We start from the raw sequence: 25820 nt of genomic DNA on the forward strand, positions 1-25820 counted from the left end.
TGATTTATTCAGATCTGTTTTTTGATTGATCGCACCTAATATTCGTGTTGTTTCATTGTACTATTTAAACTTGCAATAATGTTAATTTGATTATTTATTCTCTGAAGAAGTGGCTTACACTGAGTAACGAAACGTCAGAAAATCTGATTTTTCTACTCATTGGGATATTACAACTATGCTAATTTATTTATAACAATCTACCCAATGCTCAATTTGTTCAAAATTATCAAATCAAAACTTGGTAATGAAACCTACATATTATACATTGAGTTCTATTTATTTTGGAAAAGAAACAATTGACTTACTATTAGCTGATAAATACATCGATAAGTTAATCACAATACTGAGTGACAATTAATATGAAAGGTAGCGTTTTGTGATAATTAGGAGTATTTAAAGAATTATGTTAACGAGGAATCCCAGAAATAACTCAATTTAACCAAGTAGAACTAGATGAGGACGAACGAATGTATTGTATTCGAATTCGAAATCGGGTAGTTATCAAGTACAAAGGAATCATTAATTCACACAAACGCCACATGTTTATCCTGTTTAAAATTACACAACCATTGAAAGAAAACTTTAAAATGTTATCTGATACTAATGACTATAATCTAAAATGGATTAGTAACTTGTGCTGCTATTGATTAAAATATATGACAATATACCACAATACAGCTGACGTAAAAGATTTTCAGGTATTGCGGTCACATCAAAGAACCTTTTAATGGTTTGATCAGTTTATGTTGAAGATTTTACTCCTCATTCGGGTAAAACTCCATCTGCAGTATTACTGTTAACCAGGTTCATCCTTCATTAAAATTTCAAAACGTTAGAAACCGAACTTCCCAGATGAAAGGTGATTGAACAATTCAGATTTCATCCCTTCATACTTTCACATGCCTAGAGGTGATCATATTTCAGCATTCCGCATCTTAAGTAATGAATTGGATGCTAAGATGACTTATCTATTAGTTTCCTTTGCAGAACAGTCCTCCGAAGCTATTTCTAAATGTTTCGAAATACCACGATCGAATGAAATTCATTTAGTTAAAAAATGATGTGAGTGGAGATAGTTTAAGGTTCGTGAGTGCAAACTTCTGAGGAGTCCCAACCAGTAATGTCTGGTTATCACTGGTTCTCTATTTAAAGTTACTATGATGTAAACCCTAAACCTCATATTCCAAATTAATTCATCAACCACTAGATCTCCCAACAAAAAAAACAGCATTAGGTAAATCAGTGAACGCCTATAAGAAAGCGGGTATCCTAAGAAGACCAAAAGATGATACATATCAAATGACCTACTGTCCCTGTTTCTAAAGAATGAATTGTTTCCCATATAAATTAAGTAGTCGATTAGACTTTTGTTAGATTGCTGAAGCAAATTATAATTAACAATAAATTTCAATGGTGAGTAGTTACTTCACTAGTGATTCGACTGGTGGTGGTTATTATTATAACTTTGAAAGTCAATCTTGAAGCTAGTCACTAGCTGCATATAATTATTACTAAGTTGTACTCCGTAGAGATTCTATCCATAATTATGATATTTTACAAGGGCCGAAATGATGCATGGATTAATTAATTTGGCATTGTTATATGTTAAAAATGGTGAACGTTTGCATCTGTTACGACATATATACTCGGAAATTGTCCAGGTCAAAGTGATTTGTAATAAAGTGTCCAATCACAGACAGTATAATAGTAATATAGGAAAAATGAAAATGGAAAAAAAATTGTGTGAATAAAATGCATAGTAGGAGAATTTCATCTTGTTAATTGATATAATAATGATAAATAGTAATAATAATAGGATTATTGTGTGAATATAATATGTAATAAAAGGAGTGTTATCAAGGTAATTACGATAAACGAATTGGGAATGATGGATGTGAAGATTAAGATAGAGGTGATTAAAAAAAGAGGGGGGAGAGGTTTATAATATTTAGTTTAGGTATCTGGTGATCCAGTCGTAGGCCAAGGTAAACATAGAGGCTGGATATACTTTTTCTGGATGCACAAGTTTGGTTTTCTGGAGTTGATCCAGATGGCTTCGGCTATGTAAAGTAATCGTAATCTAGCTATTTGAGGTAGATTCTTCGAAACTTGATATAAAACAGAGAAATCTTCCTCTATTTTGATATGATGTTCACTATCTACCAAGTGAGAAAGGATGGTGCTGTTAAATGGATTTGGTGACTCCTTTTCCCAACTATGCTGGTACATGTTCACGAATACACAAGGATAAAGCCCTCTGAGTACGGCCTATGTAACTAACTCCACAGGAACAGTTGAATTGGCATACACACACGGAAGAGCCCATCTTCGCTAACTTATCCTTGATTAGTTGTGTAATTAGTTAATACATGCCTCATTTTGGCCTTTGTCAAATATCATAATTATGAACTTATAACTGTAGAGCCTGATGATGAAGTCATTGAAAACAATTGTTCACTCAAATATTGTTCATTTTTGAGTATAAGAAAGAATTGGATTTCCAAATTCACATACTGATATTTGTTAAAACAACTTTTAATGCAATTCTATTGTATTAATTAATTCAATGTGTATACTGTTTATTTGAATAGTCAGTGCACTTTCATTGTATTAATAAAATCAATGAATTTGTTTTACTCAAATAAATTGTGATATATTTAAATGCACTCAAATGTGAATTAACTCTTGTTAGGTCTTAATCATAAAGCTTTTTGACAAGTTTGAACTTTTCTCTTTCTAGTTAATAGAGAGGGAAAAAGATAGAAGTTTCATTTATCATCTATTGAATATGGAGTTGTGAATTACTAAATTAGGGGAAAATTGTATCACCATATTACTAAATACAACTTGCTTTTTATATAATGCAATTTCAGATAAACTTAAGAAATAGACGAATAAGTTTGGTAGATAATAGAAACAAGTGAAAATACCGATTTCCATGAATATATTTCTGAGTTCCTAGGTACTAACTGGAATTATTAGAATATTTTATAGTTGAAAGCGTGAGTCAATTGAAGCTAGACCACCACGGAAAACCTGGAAGCACTAGACGGCCGTTTCGTCTTATTGTGAGACTCCTCAGCAGTGCGCATCTACGACCTCGCCTCGCGAAATTCGAAGCCAGGATCTATCAGTCTCGCGCCAGAGCACTTAACTGATAGACCAATTAGCCAGCATCTGATGGATGGTGTTTATGTCTAACTCCAACCAATCCACGAAGTTGAGCAACCGTTCACCAATTGTCTTCATTGAGTTTCTATCTCACAACAGACGTGGTTTGAACTCCACTGGTTACTGCTTCTCACTAGAACTCCAGGATTTACCTCTCGAAGTCAGTCCCACAATAGGACAAAACGGCCGTCCAGTGCTTCTACATTTTCCTTGGTGATCTAGCTTCAAATGACTCACGCTTTCAACTATGAAAATACTAAATCTCCACAAAACCCCTTCTGAGAATATTTTATGTTTAAAGACTATTTATTCACTTCTTCAACCTATTTAGTTATCTATAAATTCCCTTCATGAAATCTTCTCAGTATAACAATCGTTAAATACTATTAACTAAATATATTTAATCCCAACTTCAACATATCTACAATCCTTATTTAAGATCGATTTGTTTAAGGATAGAATATACAAAACGTAACATGATAAGATTAGAAATTTTTTCGTAAAATCAACTCTGATAAAGCAATAACGAAATAATAGAACTTTACATAGAGACTATTCTTAAATGTGAATGAAATGAAGAATGCATAAGTAAATTATTGAGCATAAAACTATGGAAACAGATTATTAGAATATAACTGTATTTATGTATATCATCATTGATAAGCAATCCAATCGATAACCATACATAAAAATGTAAATCAGTAATTACATACATATCCGTAAGCTAAATTCTAGATTACACATAAAGGCTAAAGATGTTGATGGTTGAGCTATGGAATTAGTAAATGGATAAATCAGTATTACGATGCTAAACTTAATATTCATTTTTTCTATCTTTTTGCTTTTTTTACAGTCCTCACTTTGTCTTTACTTTTGTTGCCTATCAAAAAAATATGAAATTTGAACAAGTTTTTTAATATATTCTTATCGTAGACAGAAACTCAGAAAGTTTATGGGGTCTGAATAGGTGAAACAATAAGATCCGTTAGTTGTGAATAATAGCGCCCCAAGGATCGTTTATGGAAATTCCAAAGTTGAATGTTTTAGATTTGTTTAACAGGAAATTAAGTTAAACTAATATCGAGATACTAGTCAGACTTCATCAAGTTTTCATTGGGATTCGACCAATAACCAACTACAATATCATGTCCTCAATGGGAGTCCTATTTCTTATGAAAGGCCTAGTGATACTACTCATATTGAGGTGGAAAATCAATTGCTTTAACCAGTAAGTCACCGACCACCTTATTCGATGTTGTACAGATAAATGTAGCTCACAGGATACCTTGTTTTATAAACCCTGACTACTAATGACAGTCTTTAAATGTCGGTCATGGCTATATTATTGATTTAATAGTGAAGTCAGAAAATGCTTAAATGAACGACATAGAGCACACTAATTGATGATTATTACGGGTAAAATGAAATTCTTTTTTAAACTAGCAAGAAGAATATGCTTTAAATCTAGTGACCTAATAGTCAGCTAAACTTTAAAGGTGATACACAGATATTTCCCTAGACATTTGATTTTATCTGTTTTGAACCATAGGCACAATGAAATTGGTTATATGCGAATATTCCGTACATTGAATCAAAAACGTGGCTCCATGACAGTTGTTGCGTTAGTTTTTTTAAATACACCCTTTACGTTTGTCTTTCAAAATAACGCGGTTTTCCATATATGTAGTCTGAAGACCAACTTAAGCTATAGAAATTCAGCCACGTACGTATCCTATGCAAAAATAATTGAGTGCATTTGTAACCACATTGATGTCGTTGGTTGCCAAAACAAGTAACGATTTTTTTCGTGGTTATAGAATTTCAAAATTCTAAAGAGCAAACCTATCTTAGATAGATTGACACTAAAATCCAAGAAGCACTCGACAACTGTGTAGTCCTAATATGAAACTCTGAAGCAGTATGTGTCCAGGAATTCAACCTAAACGTTCGATCTTGCACGCAAATGCCTACTCACTAGGCCAATGATAGAGGTGAGCAGAAATAGATTATTCTTACATTGGGGCCTAATAATAAATTATCATCACTAATCCTGAGACGTTTCGGATCATCAATTGAGCATTTTCCCATCCAATTCAATCATTAAGCGGAAAAAGCCAACAGGTATTTTTAGATTGATATACTGACTAAATCTCAGTATTAAAAATACTTACTAACTCTTTTAATATATGCTCGTTTACACTACATACCCAAAGTTTCCCTTGGTAATCATTGCCAATGATAACCAGAGTAACATCAGTAATCGATTTCAACAGTAAACAATTGTGACAATAAAATTTATGTGGAAAGAAAGAATTGTCTTATATATGGATTATGACAAAAATATTGTCTTATTATTAATAATCAGAAAATGTATAAAAATGCAAAATAATGACGTTACATATACGTTGGTAACTGGTACGCCATAGTGAGTATAACAAAATGGATAAATGAGAACAGATGTAATGTGATTCTAGCAATACATTTAAATGTCATAAATAACTCTAATCACAACAGACAGTTAGAGTGCTTTTTAAATGATCTTCTTTCTGGAACCAAATAACTGAATGAATGGTAATTTAGGGAAATTTTACAATATATAAACGATGAAAGGATAATCACCAGTCTGGATGAAAAAATGATGAAAATCAATATGGATACCAGAAAGATAATCAACTCGGATGAATAAATATAAATTTTGGTCGAGCACTAAAGCACAATATGCTACGAAAAAGATTTTATTTCTCCGAACCTACCGGGTATTAAGACATTTTGTATCGTTAAAAAAAAATATACGCACAATCTCAAAACACAAAATGTACCAAGCACAGATAATAGATGCAAAGTGTAGACAACGTTAAAGAAAGTACAATGCAGCTAACAGTGAATTAATAATTTATAAAATAATCTATAAAATCAAATGAACCATAGATATATTGTCAAGAGCACTTCCTATCTCATAGACCATCATAATTGCTTACTATTGTTTATGTGTTACATCAATGAGTGGAGCTATCTCTTGGTTACCTAATGAATTCAAATGACCATTCAGATAATTAACATCACTTGGTAAAAATTTATGATAATCATCATTACCACTACCATTACTGTTATTATTATTTTGAAAATCATCATTACAAGTTTCTCTTTTATTTAATTGATCTTCAGAGTAAACATTTTTTGAATAATGATCATTGTTTATACTATTTTTCAATGTAGCATCATCACAGCTTTCAGAGTTTGTAGGATAATCTTTTACTTCAGTAACTCTCACTATACCAGATTCACGTTTGCGTTTTAATAATTTATATACACATAATAAAATAGTTATAATAAATATCAAAATCAATATAGGTAGTATAAGTGATAACCAAAACGTATTGACGTATGCAAAGAGCAGCATAGTGATCGGTTGTTCAGAAGTTTTTTTTCGATAGCCAACAAATTCTAATAAACTTGTATTCTTTTCAAATTGATTTAAAACATCATTCAGCATTCGATATTCGTTTTCAATCTGGAACTTCGTATATGGAAAGCTTATAGGAGGTGTAAATGAACAATTTTGTTCATCCGAACCACTTATTGGACAATTCAACACATTATCACACCATAATCGTATAGGTAAACAGATACGATAGGGCCATTGCAACGGAGAATTGCGACGTTCATTTATTTTATCAAATGTATCACAAGCAAAAAAGCCTGATGGACAGGTGAAAACACCCAGGTGGTAAACGATCTAAATTATAATGGGAAATAACAGAAGTAACAGAATTAATACCAAAATAATTATAATTCATCTAATCAATAGTACGACCATCCATACAAGATATAGAGTAGTAATGTTACTTAATATGACCCTTATATTATTTTGTTATATGGATCTTATATTACAACTGATCTCAATTACTGTACGTTAACTAATTTCTTTGGACAGTATTTTAGATACAGTGATTTGAAGATCAAGGTAGCTAGATTTTATGATAAGAACCAAAAGTATTGCTTCATTTCATACAACTGATCATCAATCAGTCTAAGTAACATAAAACCTGGCACAAATATGCATCGATTAACACCGCATATCATTACAGAGATAAACAACACCAAGATGAAAAGCAAATAAGAAATATCATCTTCAATGGGAAGTTAAGCACAAAATATTTAGTTCTAAAGGAAAAAATGTCATCTAATGAAAAGTATGAAACAATAATTAACTCATGATTTAGAGGAAGATTAAAAATGAATGAAGCTACACTACCGTGACTAGTTTTAAGCCAAGATACTAAACGGCTTAGAACATAGATCACGTTTATCCCGCAGACCCCCCTTAAATGGGATTTTTGTAACAACAGATAAATATCCAGTAGCCATATGGGAAGATACCGTAACTTGATCTGCCTGGCCTTAGCTCTTCACTAACGTCAATTGTATAACTCATTCATATAACGATCAGTCGAACGTAGTATAATCTAGAGCTTGCTGGATCTATACATCGTCGCTTTACCCTGACTGCAAATCTTACACTGATTTAATCGTTCAAAAATCATACAGCAGTGAGAGGAAATTTATACTAGCAAAGAACCATTCCCATCTCCAGTGTGTCTCAACTAAAGAAAAGTGAGTCAGGTAAACCCATTCTAGAGGGTGTAGCCATGACTATTCAGGAAAATCTGAAGGTAATTAAAGTTTAGCTACCTATCAGTCGAACCTATTTCAAGACTTCCTGACTCCAATTAATAAACATACCTCTTGGTTTGTAGTACGAATAGCACATAAATTATTCCTAACTTAAAATAGGACTGCAGGAAATGTTTATTTAAAGTAAGGAACAGGATGTTGGATAGATCCGACCAAATACATTTACAGGATTGCTGTTGGATGATGGAGTGACTGAGTGTAATCTAAGACTAATCAATTGGCTTTATGAAACAGTCAACAGTGATTAATGAAGACTAGGGCCAAATCGTTTTGAATGCTCTTCTCTAAAAAAGACAGTGGAACAGTATACACACGAATTACTCAGAGTTTAAAAACCTAAATGACTATGAAGCCACACAAAATGTTTTCTGTTCATAAAATAACATTATATCTTGACATTGCAGAAAAATCACCCGTAAATGGACTTTTTCGTGCAAAGGGATTAGTTCAAATAGAGCTTGAAAGCCAAACGATTTCTAACTTACAACCAGAGGTGACAATTATATGCATGCTGTTATTATGTATACCCGGATATTCACCAACATTGTTAACTGAAATTTTCAGACCAGTAGCAAGTGGGAACATGAAGAAATATGGGTCATTGATTTCATCTTCACAACTTCCACTAACCTTAAAAATAAATAGAAATGTACTTAGTATTTGCAGCGACTAAGGAAATTAAAAAGAAAAAACTTCACAATGACATATGTTTGTAGTCCATATGCATTGTCAATGAGTCTCCACTTACTATCTCTACAAAAAATTATATAATAATTGAGAGGGCGACAGCATCTCATACGTTTTAATACATTGTTTTTAATGCATGTGAAGATTTCAAAACACCATATTTGCTTTCAATACTTACTCAAAATGTTGAGCACAACAGTACAACAAAAAAATATTCCATATGACAATTTGTGGACAAATTAAAGTTGGAGGGTTATCTAGAAGTAAAAGAACGGAAGTCCAAGGCATTAACGAAGCAAAGAAACATGAAGATGGAATTCATACAGATTGATTTAACTTGCTATTTGTGGAGAATGAAACAAGAAACGGTTGAACTGACAACGACCTCTACTCTGTGCTATTTTTGATGACGTCTAGAGCTCCCAAGTTGAATGATCCCTTGGGTCGGTCTGGAGAACTATGATGGAAAAGCGAGTGCCGACTCAACATAACTTTCCTCTGTTACAGAATTTATTTATTTAAACACATAAACATTGGTGCAAGGAGGCACCAAATAGATATGTGCCACATAAATCATTCGATTTGTGCGAGGGCTGTGGTAGTGCCAGAACCGAAACAGAAATACGCGATAAATTATCTCTTCGTCTATTGTACCTATTCCAAAAGTCGAAAAATAATAAGCCACAAGAAGGCCGGTATTTTAAAGTATTAGTATTGGTCATATCACCTCTGCTAAACTTGAAGACATTGTCAGGCCTTAGAATTATTTATACAGTGTTCCAACAGAATGATAATGTTCCCGTATGAGGATGCATTTGTTTGCGTCTTACTGGAATCAGAAAAGCCACAGCAAGAGTATCACATAGAGTTTAACTTAATGATGTAAAAGTCAATACTAACCGACCTGAATAGAATGTTAACATAACCGCCCCGACTATAAAAGTATAAAAAGCCATAGCCAATCTAGAGTGAGGGAGAGTAGCAGGCTCTTGTGGACTAACTACAGAGATCCTTAAGGGTGATTCAGTTTTAGTTGTTAAATTGACTGAGATATTAGCTAGAGTCTGGAAACTTGGCTGAATCCTATCCAAGTGGTCTTGATCACTGATCGTTCCAGTCTACGAGAAAAGATAAAATTCCTCTTGTAACAACTGCAGAGGAATTGATTTAATTAACAGGGTTTGAAATATTAGCTACAATAATCATCCAACGCCTGACTAGGGCTCGTGAAGGACAAACGCAGGAAAGCCAGGCTAATTTCTGGCCTTTATCGAGGACAATTCTTCAGCGATAACACTCGTCGTTTGACCATTCAAGAGCGGACTCTTGTTGACATAAAATACCCGATTGATATAGTTTCGTTTGGTGGAGACGCCATAGAAATTCAATTTTCTGGTCGCCTTGAGAACGATTTATTTATTATTTATTTAAACACATATATATTGGTACAAAAGGGCACCAGATACATATGCGCCACACAAAATAATGAAAGTAGGAAGAGAAGGGATGAAAAGATAAGGCGGACTGAAATGTACAACCAGAAGACTCTTTCAGTTAAGAAAGTTAGAACCACCCTTTATGTAGAAAGTAAAAGAAGGTTACAGCAGGATCGCCACTGGCTTCTATTCTGAGCCATATCTGATAACATCTCTAGCCACTGTGTTGCACCATCTCTCGGACCCCAGCCAGGAAGTCGTGAAGGACCAACAGAAGCTAGCCCTTTGCAGCTTTCTTTCATGCCACGACACCACGTCATACACTGACCTCCTCTCCGCTTTTTCCAACCAGTCCCAGCGTCGGCAAATAATGCACGACGTGGAATTCTCTGGGACGACATTCACAGAACATGTCCAAGCCACCGAAGTCGGTGTTTCAAGATGGTGACACCAATTGAATTATCGTCTCTGCGCCCGAACACACGATGCTGAACCTCTGCATTACTAACATGGTGTTGCCACTGGATGTCAGCAATCCTTCGGAGACAACGATGATCGAACACAGAGAGACGTCTAACATCCTCAACTCGGAGAGGCCAGGTTTCACAAGCATAGAGCAAAACTACTCTCACCGACGCGTTGTAGATCCGACCTTTTACAGCCAGACTAACATCACGAAGGCGCCAAAGATGGCCCAGATTGGCATAAGCCGCTCTGGCTTTCATTATACGTGCATTAATCTCATCACTCACGCCACCACCAGCACTTATATAGCTACCTAGATACACGAACTTCTCAACTACTTCAATCTGCTCACCATCTAGGGTGAGTGCAGGATGAGAATCCTGCCAGTCTTGTAGGAGTACTTTGCACTTGGAGAGTGCAAAGCACATGCCGTACCTGCGGACACTGGTTGCCAACTGATTAAGTGCGGATTGCATGCCTTGGGCATTATCGCACAGTAAGACAATATCATCCGCATACTCGAGGTCGAGAAGTCGTTCTCCAGGCCACATATCTACACCGCCATTACTTACATCCATCAGAGCTGTTTCCAGGATGTCGTCGATGGCAAAGTTGAAGAGGAATGGTGAGATCGGGCAACCCTGCCTAACCCCACTGCTCGAATGGAACAAGGGAGAAAGGTAGTTGTATACCCTCACTCTGCCTGAGGTGTTCGTATACAGGGCCTTTAAGATGTTAATGAACTTCTCAGGCACATCCTTCTTCAATAGACAATCCCAGACAACAGTCCTGTCTAACGAATCGAAGGCAGCCCTGATATCAAGAAACACTACGATTGTTGGCCTGAGATAAGTATGACGGTGTTCTAACACTTGGCGGAGGGTGAAGATGTGATCAATGCATCCTCGACCAGGACGAAAACCAGCCTGCTCATCGCGAGTCAATCGTTCTCGGGTTTTAAACAACCTACGAAGAATGACAGAAGCCAATAGTTTGGACGCAATCGGAAGTAGACTTATCCCCCGATAGTTGTTACAGGAACAACGTGAACCCTTTTTAAAGATAGGGACGACTATTGACTCATTCCATGATGTTGGAACACTTTCTTGCTCCCAAACCTTTGCAAACAACACCGTCAGTTCCTTAGCCAGAAAGTCACCACCATCTTTAAAAAGAGCTGGAGGTAAGTCATCTGGGCCCGGCGATTTGTAGCGCTTCAAGAGTTGGAGTTCCTTGCGGACTTCCGCCTCGTTTAGTGGATCAGTCGTCACTGGCCATGGGGGGCAGGACAAACTGGTTGATGTTGCCGGGGCAGCAGGCCAGTTGAACTGCCCTTCGAAAAATTCCGCCCATCGTCCAAGACGTCGAGAGGTGTTAGTGATTGGCATCCCGTCATTCTCGTAGATTGTTTCACTCACACCAGACTTCTTGCTGCCAGTGGCTCGGATGAGTTGGAAGAGCTTCCGGCAGTTACCAGATGCAGCTGCTGCTTCCATCTCATTAGCACGCTCCGACCACCAGGCTTCCCGGTCCTTACGCAAGCTTTGCCCCATTTCATTTCGTAAAAGCCTTCATTTATGGTCGAACTCACGGTCACCCGGAGAAGACCGACGGGCTTCGATGAGTTGTAAGTAGCCAGAAGAAACCCAGTGCTTATGAGCGGGACGTTTCGCAAAGCCGCATGCAGCTTTACTCACCACTTTCATGGCATCATGCAGTTGCAACCAATGCTTATCTATACTTTTCGGTGGGATGGTAGCTAGCCTAGAAGCTAGCTCGGTTTGATACTTACTTGTAACAGAAGTTGCAACCAATTCACCGACAACAATCCGTTAATGACGATCAAATCGTTGGCCTCTGGAAAGTAAGGTAAGGTTGACGCAGACCAGGACATGATCAAAGCCCAGATAGGTACTCCAAAAGGAGCGGCAGTCTTGTACACAACCACGCCAGAGGTAGCTGATCGCGATGTGATTAATCTGAGTCCAGGCTTGAGATACAGAGGGAGGATGCCAGGTGGCACACCAGTGATGAATGTGCCGGAAGTTAGTGCTAGCCAGAAACAGGTTGTAGTCTGTGCACACTTGCAGCAAACGGTCCCCGTTATCTGTCCTCTGACCAAAAAGTCCCCATCGGCCACCTAAACGACTGTCTTCTGTGCTTAGACGCCCGACCTGTGCATTCAAGTCTCCGGATAGTACGACAATATCTGTCGAACACACCTGTAGAACAGTTAACTAGTAGTAAAATTCATCCTTGATTGCATCCGGGCTGCAATTTGTCGGAGCATGGGCGGAGATGATGAATAAACATTGTTTCTCACGCCGATTTCTTCTCACTTTGATGGAGCTTTCTAATCTAACAGCACATAATCGACTGTTAGTGGGGGTCCAGTCGATTAGTGCTGCCTCAGCTCTAGCGCTTAGTGTGACACCAACGCCAGCAAAACTAGATGAAGATGCCACAAGGTCCCCGAGTAAACGCACGTAAAACAAGCCTTTTGAAGCGACGGATGGAGAGCGAATTTGTAGTACATCACTAGATTTTTGAATACGGGTCTCAGATAAGTTGATGAGGTCATGAATCTTCATCGACTGAGATGGTTAGACGTGTTACGTATGCCTGAACACCGATTACCACGACGCGCTATGCTCACTAGTATTGGCAATGGTTGGAAGGGAGTTAGGAGCGACCAAACCAAAACGTGGCATCAGTGCTTGAAGTCACTAACTTCTAGTCTGAGCCATGTTGGCAGATGCAGACTACTTGGTTGGGGTCCGCGTGACTATCGTAACCAATGGTTGGAGACTCTAGGTGACATGGCTCAGAATCGATCACAATGGCGTAGGTGTATACACTCTTCCCTTAAACCTTGAGATTAAAATTGCTTCATAACTTTTTTCCTTCCTACACTATATCCTTATATACAACCTATCTTTTATATACTACCACCACTAAATTAACTACTTCTATGAATCCGGTGTTCATCTTGTTGTGCTAACGAGGTATGGCCATATGGACCGATGCAGAAATGTGCCTGGTCCTACGTTGTAGCTGACTTATGTACTTCCGAGGTCATTGAAAGATGTACCTCATAAATTTTGCGAAGGCTAACCAAACATCAAAAGTAATTCCGAAAAAAGGAATGTATTTATTTTGACAAGTAGACAATTTTTAAACCTTGTTATGAAATAATGGACATGTGGAATGGTGGGTTAGTAGTTAAGGCACTCCTCCTTTAACAAGAATGAAGTACAAACCTCGCTCCACTTACCGCAGTTTAAGGAAACGGATGGTACCACTAACGTACAAAAAGCGAATTAAAGTTGGATAAACAAACATGTACTCGGCAAAGGAATCATATGAAAGCGATAAACAATAGGATAATGGTTCGTTTAACTTACTTCACCTAAGTCAGTGTGACAGGTAGTACTATTGTGTCCATTATTAGGAATCGCACATACATATACTTCAGGACAGGTGGGTTTAGACGAGAAATAGAGGCGATGTGTTGCGAAAATAAGGATGGATCTGTCGTTCCAAACAGAAAGATCAGGTAAGAAGTTTAGGTTCGTGTAATCTGTTATTGAAAAATTTGTGGAACTGTTATACGGGAGTAGCTCATAAGAAAAATGAAGATCGATATTTGAATTTAGATTGAGGATACTGTCAGTAGTATTCAAAACATCATGCATAGGCGTCAAGAAATTGTAAATACATGAAAGATGGGATATCGTAGGAGAAATAATGATTTCTAATGATAAATGCTTTTCCGAAGTTGATGGACAAGAATTTCGTACGACGAGTGTATCTGCAAAATAAAAAACCAAATATACCGAGTGCGGAAAAATACACCGAGATCAAATTCTTTTGAGCGTCCACATCCCAGTCCAAAAGCAGAAATTTAGCTCAAACCCGCTAGCCACAAAGTTCAGCAAAATAAAAAGACGGAAATAAAATCATTGTCCACTGGACCACCGGTATCTAGCTTCCTGTTGAGACAGCAGACGACCGAAAAATCCCCAAAATAAATAGTTCTGTAAGTCTTCGACATTCGATGCTGACCTGATTAGTTTTGGCGGACACACCTAGATGAGGCTGCTCGGTCACGCATCCGCATCAGATCACGAGTGGGTACGCCGTGCTACACACCCCTTACAACCGTTAACCAGCCTATACTAAACGATTCACCATATATCGACTGCTTTTCAAATATATCTTCGAACCTCTTCGATTTCTGAGTTCTGACTCGACTGGGTTGGCATACTTTGATTATAAAGGTATCACGTGTAAAGGTGTCGTTAAATTCTGAAGACATGGCATCTTTAGTGGTGAGACCAACGTAAATTGTGTCTTATCCTTATCAGTACACTGTATCATTTTTTAACTTTTACTTTTACATATTGTGATATTTTCATATTTTTGGATATTTTTTCTCGCCTATTGGTATATTATATCTTCATCATAATGGAACAGACACCTAATTTACCCAACAGCAAACCTTTTTCACCTTCCGCCATCCAGCTAACGCCATTCTGGCCCGATAATATAGAAGCCTAGTTCTGGTACACAGAAGCTGACTTCAACGAGCACGGCGTGGCAGATCCACTTGCACGATTCGCGGTAGTTAAAGGACTACTGTGCGATTTTAACCGATACGTCACAACTAGTATGTTTGCCTTACGTATCTTTGAAAAAGGCTATCCTTAAACGTGGAGACCTACGATTACGATGAATATCGAGATAACGAGTTAAAGTGTTACAGAGGTCAGTGACGTCGTTTTGCGGTGTCTAAATTTTATGCAATAAAGTTCACATTGGGATCCTAGGATACAGAAACAAATAGTCATACGCTAAGTCCTGTTGGAACTATGAAATACTACACAGTTGCCCTCAAACTTCCAGTTCAGCTCTGCACCATAAACAAAGGTGGAACTAATTAATTGACGACTCTTCTTTAAAGGCTGTTGTACAAATAATTTCGAACATGATAAAAGTGACGAGCCGTGTACGACAAAATGAGTTGAATATGTGAGACATGGGACATAAACTGGAAGGCCTTGATGCCGGTCAATGCCTTTCCTTTAGCTGTTTTCATAGTGTCTGGTGCCAACATATAACTATCAGCAAAATATCTGATATGGAGATTAATAGTGGGAGGGACCGTCTAAACAAAAAACCTATCATAAGTATAAGGTGTAAAAAGTACATCGGACAAATTATTCTCTTGTTACAGGAAACACAACAGCACCGTTACTACATTTATAGAGATAACGCAAGAACTCAGTTATAGGAAACACGAGACCAAATGCACACAAAGCAGGGTTAAACAGTATGTGCATCATGATGGAAATTGCATGAAAAAATTGAGTTCACAAGAGACAAGGGGTGGAGGATACAACTAACCTGACAAATCTTTAGAAATCTCCTCAACAAATGAGTCTGTGGACAGTAACGCGAATAAAATTATTAATCCTAAACACAAAAGGGAAGCCATTTCTGTTCCATCTGCATCAAAATTTCTAATATAGCGTCGGCGCCGAACTCTCCTAGGAGTTTGCTTTCGCAGATAGTAAATTGGTCTTTGTGAGCAACACACCATAAACTTTGTTCTTTAAGGTTGCCAAGCAAGTGAATATTGCGCTGTGGAGAAACGAACAGCTCGTAACTTTAAAATCAATATATTTGTGTAGTTCGTCGTAGCGCAGACGTAAGAAAAGCCGCCAGTTTATACTTAGCGTGCAACCGAATCAATGGATCATTGTGACGTAGCTCACAGTAATGATAATGGTCGATTGGTTATAATTGTGACTGCTTCAGGTTCATTCATTCATTTTAGATCCAGTTTCTCCGTGAAATCGTTCACCTGCACAGATGATACGTGTGGCGCGATTTTTCAAAATGCTGGTGTCTCGAGGTGTAAAGTCTGAATTCAAATGGTTCAAATGGTTGTGGACGGAATAGAACAAGCTTTCGCTAAACGGATACCCCTGTCTAGTAGCAGTGGATCACTAATACCTTCATTAAGGGATCTGGGTATAATAACTATCATAGAGGAAAAAAAGAAATCGGTAAATCATTATAAGATGTTATACTTAGTCTTTAAAAGTAGGTCAAGTTTCCTTTTGAAGGACTCCTGGGAAGTCGCATAGAATAGCTCAGTCCGCAGAAAATTCCAGCATTTGACAACTCTTACGGAGTAGAAGTTGTGTCTACAGTTTGTTCTGCTATGTTAGGTCTCCAGTTTCTTTGTGTTACCCCTTAGGTTTGTATAGGTACTAAGCTTAAGTGAGTGTATTAAGGGGATGTGCAGAAGTGTTAAGGATACTGTAAGCCATTAGAAGATCACCTCTAAGACGCCTATACTCCAATGGGTAAACTTTAAGTGATTGGAGGCGCTCTTCATAAGGTTTTAATTTGAGTCTCCGAACTGATTTCGTGGCTCGACGTTGGATACTCTTCAGAGTGTCCTTATACTTTTGTAGGGAGGGAGGAAATTCTATGTTTCCGTACTCTAAATGGAGACGAATGAAACTGTTGAAGAATATCTGGAAAGTTCAACCGTCAAACTGGCCAAAAATGCGCTTCAATATCACCAGTGCAAGGTTTGCTTGAAATGCGTTTTTGTCACAGTTAACGTACGATTTCAAGTCGTAGGGCACCAACGCTCCTAAACCTTTTTCAACTTGAGATACTTCAAGAGAGGAGTTTCTTAAGTTGTAATTGTAGTCTGCAACATGTCACAGACGAATTACTTTACACTTTGAAGTGTTAGAGGTAAGTCTGTTGTCATCTGCCCAACTTTTAAGTCGAGTCAGATCCTCTTGAAGTGCCAGTATATCCTCTTGGTTGCCTACCTCTATCCGAAGTTTCACGTCGTCAGCAAAAAGTAATAAGTCTGGCGATACCTGTTCTGGAAGATCGTTTATATAGATCAAGGAGAGAAGAGGTCCTAGTAATGAGCCCTGGGGGACCCTACTTGGACATTCCATAGCCTGAGTGAAAGTAAAATTAACCCTGACCTTAAAATGTAGATTTTTTAGATATGGAGTGAGCCAGTCGGTTAGAGGTGGTTTGATACCCAATCATTTGAGCTTATTGATAAGACGTATATGATTGACCCTATCAAAACCTTTCGAGAAGTCAAGGTGAATGACGAACCTTCCCCTTCCTATCAAGGATGCATGTCCATCTGTCCACCGCAGTCAGCAGGTTGGTTATACAAGAGTGAGCCTTCCTAGAACCATGCTGTTGGGGCGAGAAGTTTAAGGATGATAAGTAGTCGTGTATACCACCGCATATCAGGGAGTCCATAACTTCGGAATGTATAGAAAGAGGAGCCACCGGTCGGTATTTTGAAGGTTCTCTGCGTCGACCTCCTTTGAAAATTGGTTTGATGTGAGCCAGCTCCCAATTTTACGGTAGTTTGGCTCGACTTACAGAGTGTGAGAACATCACTCTAGGCGGTGTTGCCAGGATTGAGGCTGCTTCCTTCAGTATAGCAGAATGGACCAAATCCGCACCAGGAGAAGAGTCTTTTCTTAGGTGTTGCGGTTTTCCGAACGTCAAGCCAGCGCTCAGGTCCACTTCGGAAAGTCCTTTGCAGTTGCAGATGAAGCTTTCATCAGTATAGCTGATGTCGGTCGGTTGAAATGTCCGAGAATATTGTTCAGCCAAAAGGTTAGCAGCATCCTCGTCGTTATCGGTCGAACCATTAGGACCTAGCAGTTGTGAAACTCCAGTTTTGGCTTGTCGAAGAGAAGCTGCATAACGGAATAAGCTTTTCGAATTGGAGAAAAACTTATCGGTAAGCTTGGTTTGGTACTAAAGCATCTCTCCTTTTATTGCCTTTGTGCATATGTTCCTTATATGTTTGTAATGCCTGCATGCGCCGTTGTTATCAGTTCGTTTGTATTCTGCCCGACAGTGACTTTTGCGGCTTAGCAAACGAAGAATGCGGTTCTTGATTATTGTAGGATGCTTGTAGCTTTTGAGGACCGTTTGAGGAACTGAATGCTTAGTAATACATGAGAGCGTGTGCAGTAAAAAAATCCCAATGGGCATCCACGTCAAGTTGAGGGTGAACATCCCAGTCCATCTGTTGAAGATACTCCTGTATATCTGACAAATTCAATCGTTTGAAATTCCAGCGCCTATTGTTGGCGGGATATCTTATCTCAGTTTTGATGACAAAACTGAAGGCTACAACGGCGTGATCACTTTTCCTCAGGAGAGCCAGAATTGAGATGTCATCGACTAGGAATTCTCCATTTGGACTACTTCACCACCAATATCTGTCTTTCTGTCTCTGAGAAACAGAGATATCCCATGTAATGATAGCTACTCGTCCGTAAACTGAGAAAATATCCCAGTTCCGGATATTCCTATCAGATGAGCATTATTAGCGTTGTTAAGTTCACGTAGCTTATCCATTTTATTTGGCAAACTCGCGGCGTTCATGTATAAGCAGTTTAAGCATTCAATTCGAAACACATGAGCTTCTCCCTATTTGTCTGTACGAGCCTTACGTGACAATGGACAGGTTACCAACCTATGTAAGGTTTATCGAGTATGTAGTTCCTATCCTTTATACGTTATTCTATGATAGAGACAGTCCACAAGTGGAATAGTCAGCTCCAACTTGCCTTTGTGCTTGATCCTGGCGTCACATCGCTTATCTGGATGCATGTGGATTCCAGTTGGCGACTGACGTCCGCTGGCACGAAATACTTTTAGAGTTGCAGCCGCCATATGGAAGGATAGGAGGGTTATATTCATTAGTCAGGATCTAGAATCTCCACCCTTCTTGGCTAGTCTCGTCACATGTTGTCAGTATGTTTTTGAGCTTCAAGGATTGCTTGATGAATTTCCACTCCCTAATATCAGAGTTTGTTTAACCAGGGTTCTTGATTTCCGGTACACCTTGCACGATGATATTTCCGTCGCGGAAAATCTTCTCGCGAGTATACTTAGGAATGTTTCGCATGAGAATTCACTCAGAATACGGTATGTCAGGCAGTATTTTTAAGTTCTCATCGAATTTCAGTAAGTGACTAGTAGCAGGACATCCTCCAAATCAGTAGCATTAGTGCGTGTTACACGAAGTAGCCTCAGATGATTTTGATGCTTAGAGTCCTTTCCTCGAGTTGGCCGTGTGACCGTCAAAGGCTCTATTCTAGGGAGTTGAAGCTTCTTGTTTAATTCTCCCCAGAACATCCTATCATTTTTGTCCTGCAACTTGAAGAGAAGGTCAGAGTTGTCATTAAGGTTCATAATTATGACAGAGTCATCATGAACCGTTATTGATTTCCCAGGTTTTCCGGTGCGTTCAGTTTAGGCACCTTGTTGTTTGCAGGTCGAAGCGCGTTTTCGATTTCTAGGCCGGGCGGACAGCCTTGGGAGTAGACTGTGCAACCAAGCCACCAATTGATTTCCGCACAATACTTGGGATGTTCATGCGGTAACGCCTAGTCCTTTTTACTCCTGTCAACGTGGGTCCAACCACCTACAGGTTTTCTGGGAACCACCGTTGCATTCAAGGACTTTTCCGTGGGAGACCCAATTTTACTTAGGGAGTCGATCACTGTCGACGTTAAGATGGTGCTGAGTTTCAGCATGTCATCACTTGTGCCTTTACCTGCACCGTCGATAGTCGACCTGTCGATATCCGTTTTCTTGTTTGCACTGTGCGTTCCTGTTTTACTACCCGTCGTAATACTGTCATTTACCAAGTTTTTAGACTTGTTCCTCAGACCTGTTAGTAGGGTAATGATGGTACTCAGCAAAACTACAGTATCAGTGTTGCAGGTAACACATACCCACCTACGATCAAACTTGCTGAGTCTGTTAGATCTATGCATGCTTCGTGGAACCAACCTTTGAAGTTGTCACATTGTATGCCAGATGTAACAGCCATTTAAGTTCAACTTTCAGCTACAGTGACAGTAATTTGTGTCCAGTGTTAGTCATTTTCAGAGCTTTAAAAACACACCCCAGAGATCAGGTTTTTTGGGGTGAAGACTTTAGGACTAAAACAAGGCTTGTCAAAACAGGTCTTGCAGAAAGGTCAGTCATTTTTCGTAGGCTAAGTGATCCCTCTATAAAAGGAACCAAAGACTAAATTTCAACACAATCCAAGCCACATTGTGCTCTTATTAAAAAAGCTACTCCCAGAAACAGTAACTGGAGTTAGCATTCAAAAGCTTTATGGAATAGAACAGAAAATGGATTCCGAAAGCACTTACGCAAGTCGCCTCTTAAAAGTACTAATCAAGCTCAACGTATCGAAAATTTCAGCTGTATATGACTGCTGTTGAACTTATAGTGTTTCGAGAATAGGCTTCATTTCAAAGCCAGTATTATATTGATTTGTATTTAGGTAACCCAGTACGCATTTTTATCCACCTAATATTTTCGCTTTAACAACACATTTCCAGCTTACATTTTTCCTACCTATGAAGATTCAGTTCTATAACGTACTACTGTCGTTACTGAAAAGTTTATTTCAACAAGAGAGCAGATAAAATGTCCACTATCCCAGAATATTCTTCTGTTCAAGATTAGCAGTCAATTTGATAAATCTATATTGTCTTGTAAATATTGCCTGAGATGGACAGAAATTATTAAAAACTTCCTCCCAACTGAATGTTAGCGAAGTTTCTATTTCCTTTATTTTAATTGGATATTGTTATCAACAAACGGAAAACCTTTTACATATGAACTGTTGAGTCCAACGAATGGGTAAAGATCTACACAAGTCTCTGGACGGAATATATTATGCTTTCAATCTGCTCTCGTATTATCAGTAAAGTCTTAACTGACAGAAATTCTCAATGAGTACACATCCTGCTAATTGTTAAGTAACCTCAATGAATATCTCAAATTCAGAAGTCGTTCTCAGAAATCTGAGGCTAGAAGTTCAGCAAACGTCAGATATGTACGAGATTTCGGATCTTTGATAACTTATGTCTTGAATATGAAATATATTTAAGTTCTATTGTCTGTATAATAAAACACGTATACATTTATAGAGTTGTATAAATGTATTGACTTTATCACAAGGCATGGATACTCAAACAATATTTTTTAAACAATCCTGAACATGGTTGACAAAAAGAATGCAATATATAATCAGAAATTAACCAGAAGAAAGTAAACTCGTGAACTAAATCGATACACATTGAACATATTTCTTAACAAGGAAAAGTATTAAAAAGTGAAAATTTCTAATAGTTGCTGTGATAGACAGTAGTAGATGGACAAATGATTCTGTTTTGGAAGTGATATATAGCTAAAGTTAATGATAATAACGATGAAAAATACAATTATGAGATAGAAAACAGTTTTCCAAGTGTTGAATGAAGAATACTTTTGTATTCTATTTAATAATGACAATTTAACTAAAATAAAGCCAAAAAACAAGTACGTTTTTCTTATCTATAACTTTAAAAATGCACAATTACTAAAATTAGTAAGTCACTCATACATGCACACATCTTACAGCAATTTCAACTTATCTAGATAAGAGTAATAAAAAAAATGAAAAAAAAAGACAATCTAACTACAAATCTGTGATATTATTAAACTGATGAATAACACTAATGATAATAGCACTATTCTTGTAGTCGATTCATCAACATCTTCAAAGAAGCACAATCGGCAGCCACATGTAGACACATAACACTAAGAGTGAACAAAACTCAGAGCGAAATAAGTTAACTTTTAAAAAAAGGTAAAGATAAGGGACACTTATCCTTATTATTGCTATTATCATTGCGAAAGTTTCTAAATAGAATAATAGTTTTTCTTTTAAACACCACCACCACTTCTATAAACAGGAATTCGAGTACGACTTAATACTTTCTTTAAAGGTGAGTTGACAACAACGCCAGATTTTATTGCACTCATAAACTAGAAAAGAAGAATAGGAAAAATATTGTTAATAATTTGATAAGATTATTATTATTACCTTATATTTATATGTATATGGTAGTTATTAATTAAAGTTTACATAATTTGTAATGAATGCATATTAAAGCAAGTCTGTAATTAGGCAAAGATAATGACGATAATAGGAGAATTAGAAAAAAAAGAATTTCCATTCAATTTCTTTCTACATTGTTAGTGTGAATACAGGCACTTCATTTCAGTAAGTTATAATTTTGGTATTTTCAAACTGACACAATGTACGACTGGTTGCTGACATTATATGAGGTATTTTTGTACTACATACTATTCATTAGACAAATTCATCTACCATGATTCTTCAACAGTATAACTCGAGGTAAGTACTTACCAATTGAAATAATAAATATGATTACTGTTAGCAATGGGTATACAGAACATCTTGTTCATAGAATGTAATTTGAAAGGAAAGTGAACAAAAGTTATTCAGGAAAAAACAGAATTATTATCTTAAATAAAAAACGAAAGTGAAATTTTACAAAAAATGTGATACAAGCTTAAGAAATATGAGCAAGTATTTTCATAATGGTTCTTGAAAAATCTCCAAATTTTTAACGAAGACGATATCAACTCTTTACGTGAGTTAAAAGGGTTTGATAATCAAAGGGAGAAAGCGATTTTACTAAAATAATCAATATATGATATTGGATAAAAGCAATGCAAAAAAAGATCGAATGACAACCAGCTGATAAATAGAACAGGTAGCACATCAAAACATTTGACAGAAATTTACGCACAATGTAAAATTGTTTATTTAAAAAGCTTACGCCTGTTACTCTCAATGGAATTAAAAAGCTTAGTCGAGACTAAACTTGAATAAAGTCATATGCTTCTACTCACGTAGTCTTAACAAGATGAATATTTAAAAGTGAGAATTAATTTTGATAATGACTGATCAACGTTTACCTACCAATTATATCTCTGATAATGATATTGAAAATATCATCCATGTGCCGAGCAAAGATTGATGTAACGGGTTTAGAGCTACAGTTTGTGTGTTAGGGTTACCGGTATTACTCGCATGCTCGGATTAAAATAGGTGGAGTAGGATTAAAATCTGTGACCTAATTGCTCTAATACATCAGCTATTGTTCTCGAGAACAACCGGTTCGATGCTAATAATTCAAATTATAAAGTATACATACTAGCCTTATGAACAAAAGATTTGAAAAAAAGACAATCTCATACTCTAGCTCGTGAGAATTGAAATCTACGGTGTGTGCTGAATATTTTAGCATTTGAAAAGTAAATATTACCTATGTTCTTATTTTTATCATTTCAGAATTCATCATACAGTTCGTAAAGATCGGTCTAACATATACGTTAGTTTATATTGATAAACATTTGGACTGAGCATAATCAAAACAGTCTAGTATCCAATATAAACTTTAAGCTTTGTATATATGAATTTAAAATTTATCGATCTAAGGTTAAGGAAAATCTACTAATAACAAAGACCACTAAATTAATATTCTAAAATTACTCAACTTTTCATTACTGTTACAACTTCAAATTAGTTAGTCAGAAAACGTGGAAATACAACATCAACTCATAGATTAACGGCAATCTCACTTTCAGTTATACAACCGGGAATGAAGTCAACTAGCTAAAATGGTGTTCAATTGACAAATTTATACTATGGAAATTAAACTTAACCTGTGAAGTCAAGATATTGTCAATCACAAACATACACAGGCACATATTACGCACAAATAGTAGCAAAATAATGATAAATACACAGTGAATTTTCATCAGAAGAGGCAGCAACAATGATCTGTGATAATTCGACAACAAACTGAACAACAACAACACAAAAGGCAGTTGAAACAGAAGCAAAGTGTTAAGCATTATAATGATTTTTTGTTAATTTAAATCCACGCACAAAACAAACTTTGATCAAAATGGTGGATTTTCAAACAAAAGTCAAATATTGTGGATCTGCTTTGTAATGTTCTTACGTATGTGATTGTTAAACTTGTTTATCAAGATTACGTGAATTCAATTGATAGATGAGTTGGCTACGAAGTACCTAGGTTGTTTTCATTATACATAAATGATTAATAGTGAAATATGAATTGAACAAATAGTTTATAACTAAGATATATAAATAATGGAAATGTTTATATAAAGCTAATTAAATCTAAAAAAAGTTTAAAGTTTGTATGTAATTCGACCAGAATGAAAATTTTCTTAATAACTAAATACGAATGTATAAGAATTGTTTTTCTACTACACTTCTAGTTCATCATTCTATTTCAATAACGGCGAAAGAGTAAAGATTCATTCACAACAAGTTGACTTGAATATATTTTATGCATCAGAGGGGGGTTTTGTGGACAATTTAGTATTTTCACAGTTGAAATCATGAGTCAATTGAAGCTAGACCACCATCGAAAACCTGGAAGTCACTTAACATCCTCAATTCAGTCAGTCCAGGATTCGAAAGCACACAGCACGGCTGCTCTAATCGACGCATCATAGATACAGCCTTTTATACTCAGGATAACAACGCAAAAGCACCAAAGATGGCACATATCGGAATAAGACAAACGAGCTTTCACTATATGTGAATCGGTCTCACTAATCATGCCACTACCAGCACTTACACAGCTACACAGGAATACCAACTTCTCCACTAATTCTATCTGCTCACTAACAACAGTGAGTGAAAAGACAGGCTTCTACCAGTCTTCTATGAGTAGTTTGCACTCAGAAGGTGCAAAACAAATCCCATACCTATGGATACTGACTGTCAACTGATTAAGTGCGGACTACATGGCTTGAATATCGTCGCACAGTAAGACAATATCATCCGCATACACAAAGTCGAAAAGCTTGTCTACAGGTAAAGGTACTCTTGACTTGGAAGGCATAAAGGACATACTACACCTACAGGCAATGATTGATCGGTGGTGAACGTCATTTATTATTATTAAATTGTAATTAGGTAGATAAATTTGGTCACTTCATCATCAGTTGAAATGGGTTTTTTTTCACTTTTCCTACTTATATAACTGTACTCACGTTCCTAATTTACGGTTCAGTGTTTAGTGAATTGATTGGGTAGACAGAAAATTAGGTTGAAAAAATGTGTTATCTTCTAAATATATTGTGCACCGTTTGAAAGGACATTAACAAGTTTAATACAGTGATTCCTGTTTTAACTTGAATTCTAGAAAGTCACTTGGATCAATGAATAGGTTGGTAATAGTTTCCCTTAAAGTTGAGTTATAAGTAGAATGTGCAGTTCAGTAACGAAAAGTTGATTGACCTCACTAACAGTTTACAGCTTGAAAGAATTTATCGATGAAAAGAAAATAATACCAACGTAGAAAAAAAAAACAAGTTGTAAACTCATCAAACCAACATCTCTATGACAGTTACAATTAACACAGGGCATTG

General features: G+C 36.9%; 2 protein-coding genes across 2 annotated transcripts in view; both read right to left on the bottom strand.

The window, feature by feature from the left end:
• Positions 1-6148: 6148 nt before the first annotated feature.
• On the bottom strand, positions 6149-15951 carry Smp_194760 (hypothetical protein; the record flags this gene model as incomplete). The annotated part of the gene is given in 6 exon segments (XM_018795052.1): positions 6149-6195; positions 6625-6853; positions 6858-6907; positions 8352-8496; positions 13859-14265; positions 15861-15951. Coding segments are annotated over 6 exon segments (969 nt in total).
• A 5522-nt stretch (positions 15952-21473) lies between these two features.
• Smp_121990 (putative glycerol-3-phosphate dehydrogenase) overlaps positions 21474-25820 on the bottom strand; it is a gene marked incomplete at its 5' end in the record, with an annotated part of 52477 nt that continues 48130 nt past the window's right edge. The window contains one exon of the mRNA XM_018795053.1: positions 21474-22364. Within this exon, the coding sequence (XP_018649404.1) occupies positions 22263-22364 (102 nt within the window). The 3' untranslated portion in view covers positions 21474-22262. The remainder of the gene's footprint in view (positions 22365-25820) is intronic.

Source organism: Schistosoma mansoni, chromosome 1 (genome assembly GCF_000237925.1).
Source record: "Schistosoma mansoni strain Puerto Rico chromosome 1, complete genome".
In the NCBI taxonomy this organism is placed as follows: Eukaryota; Metazoa; Platyhelminthes; class Trematoda; order Strigeidida; family Schistosomatidae; genus Schistosoma; species Schistosoma mansoni.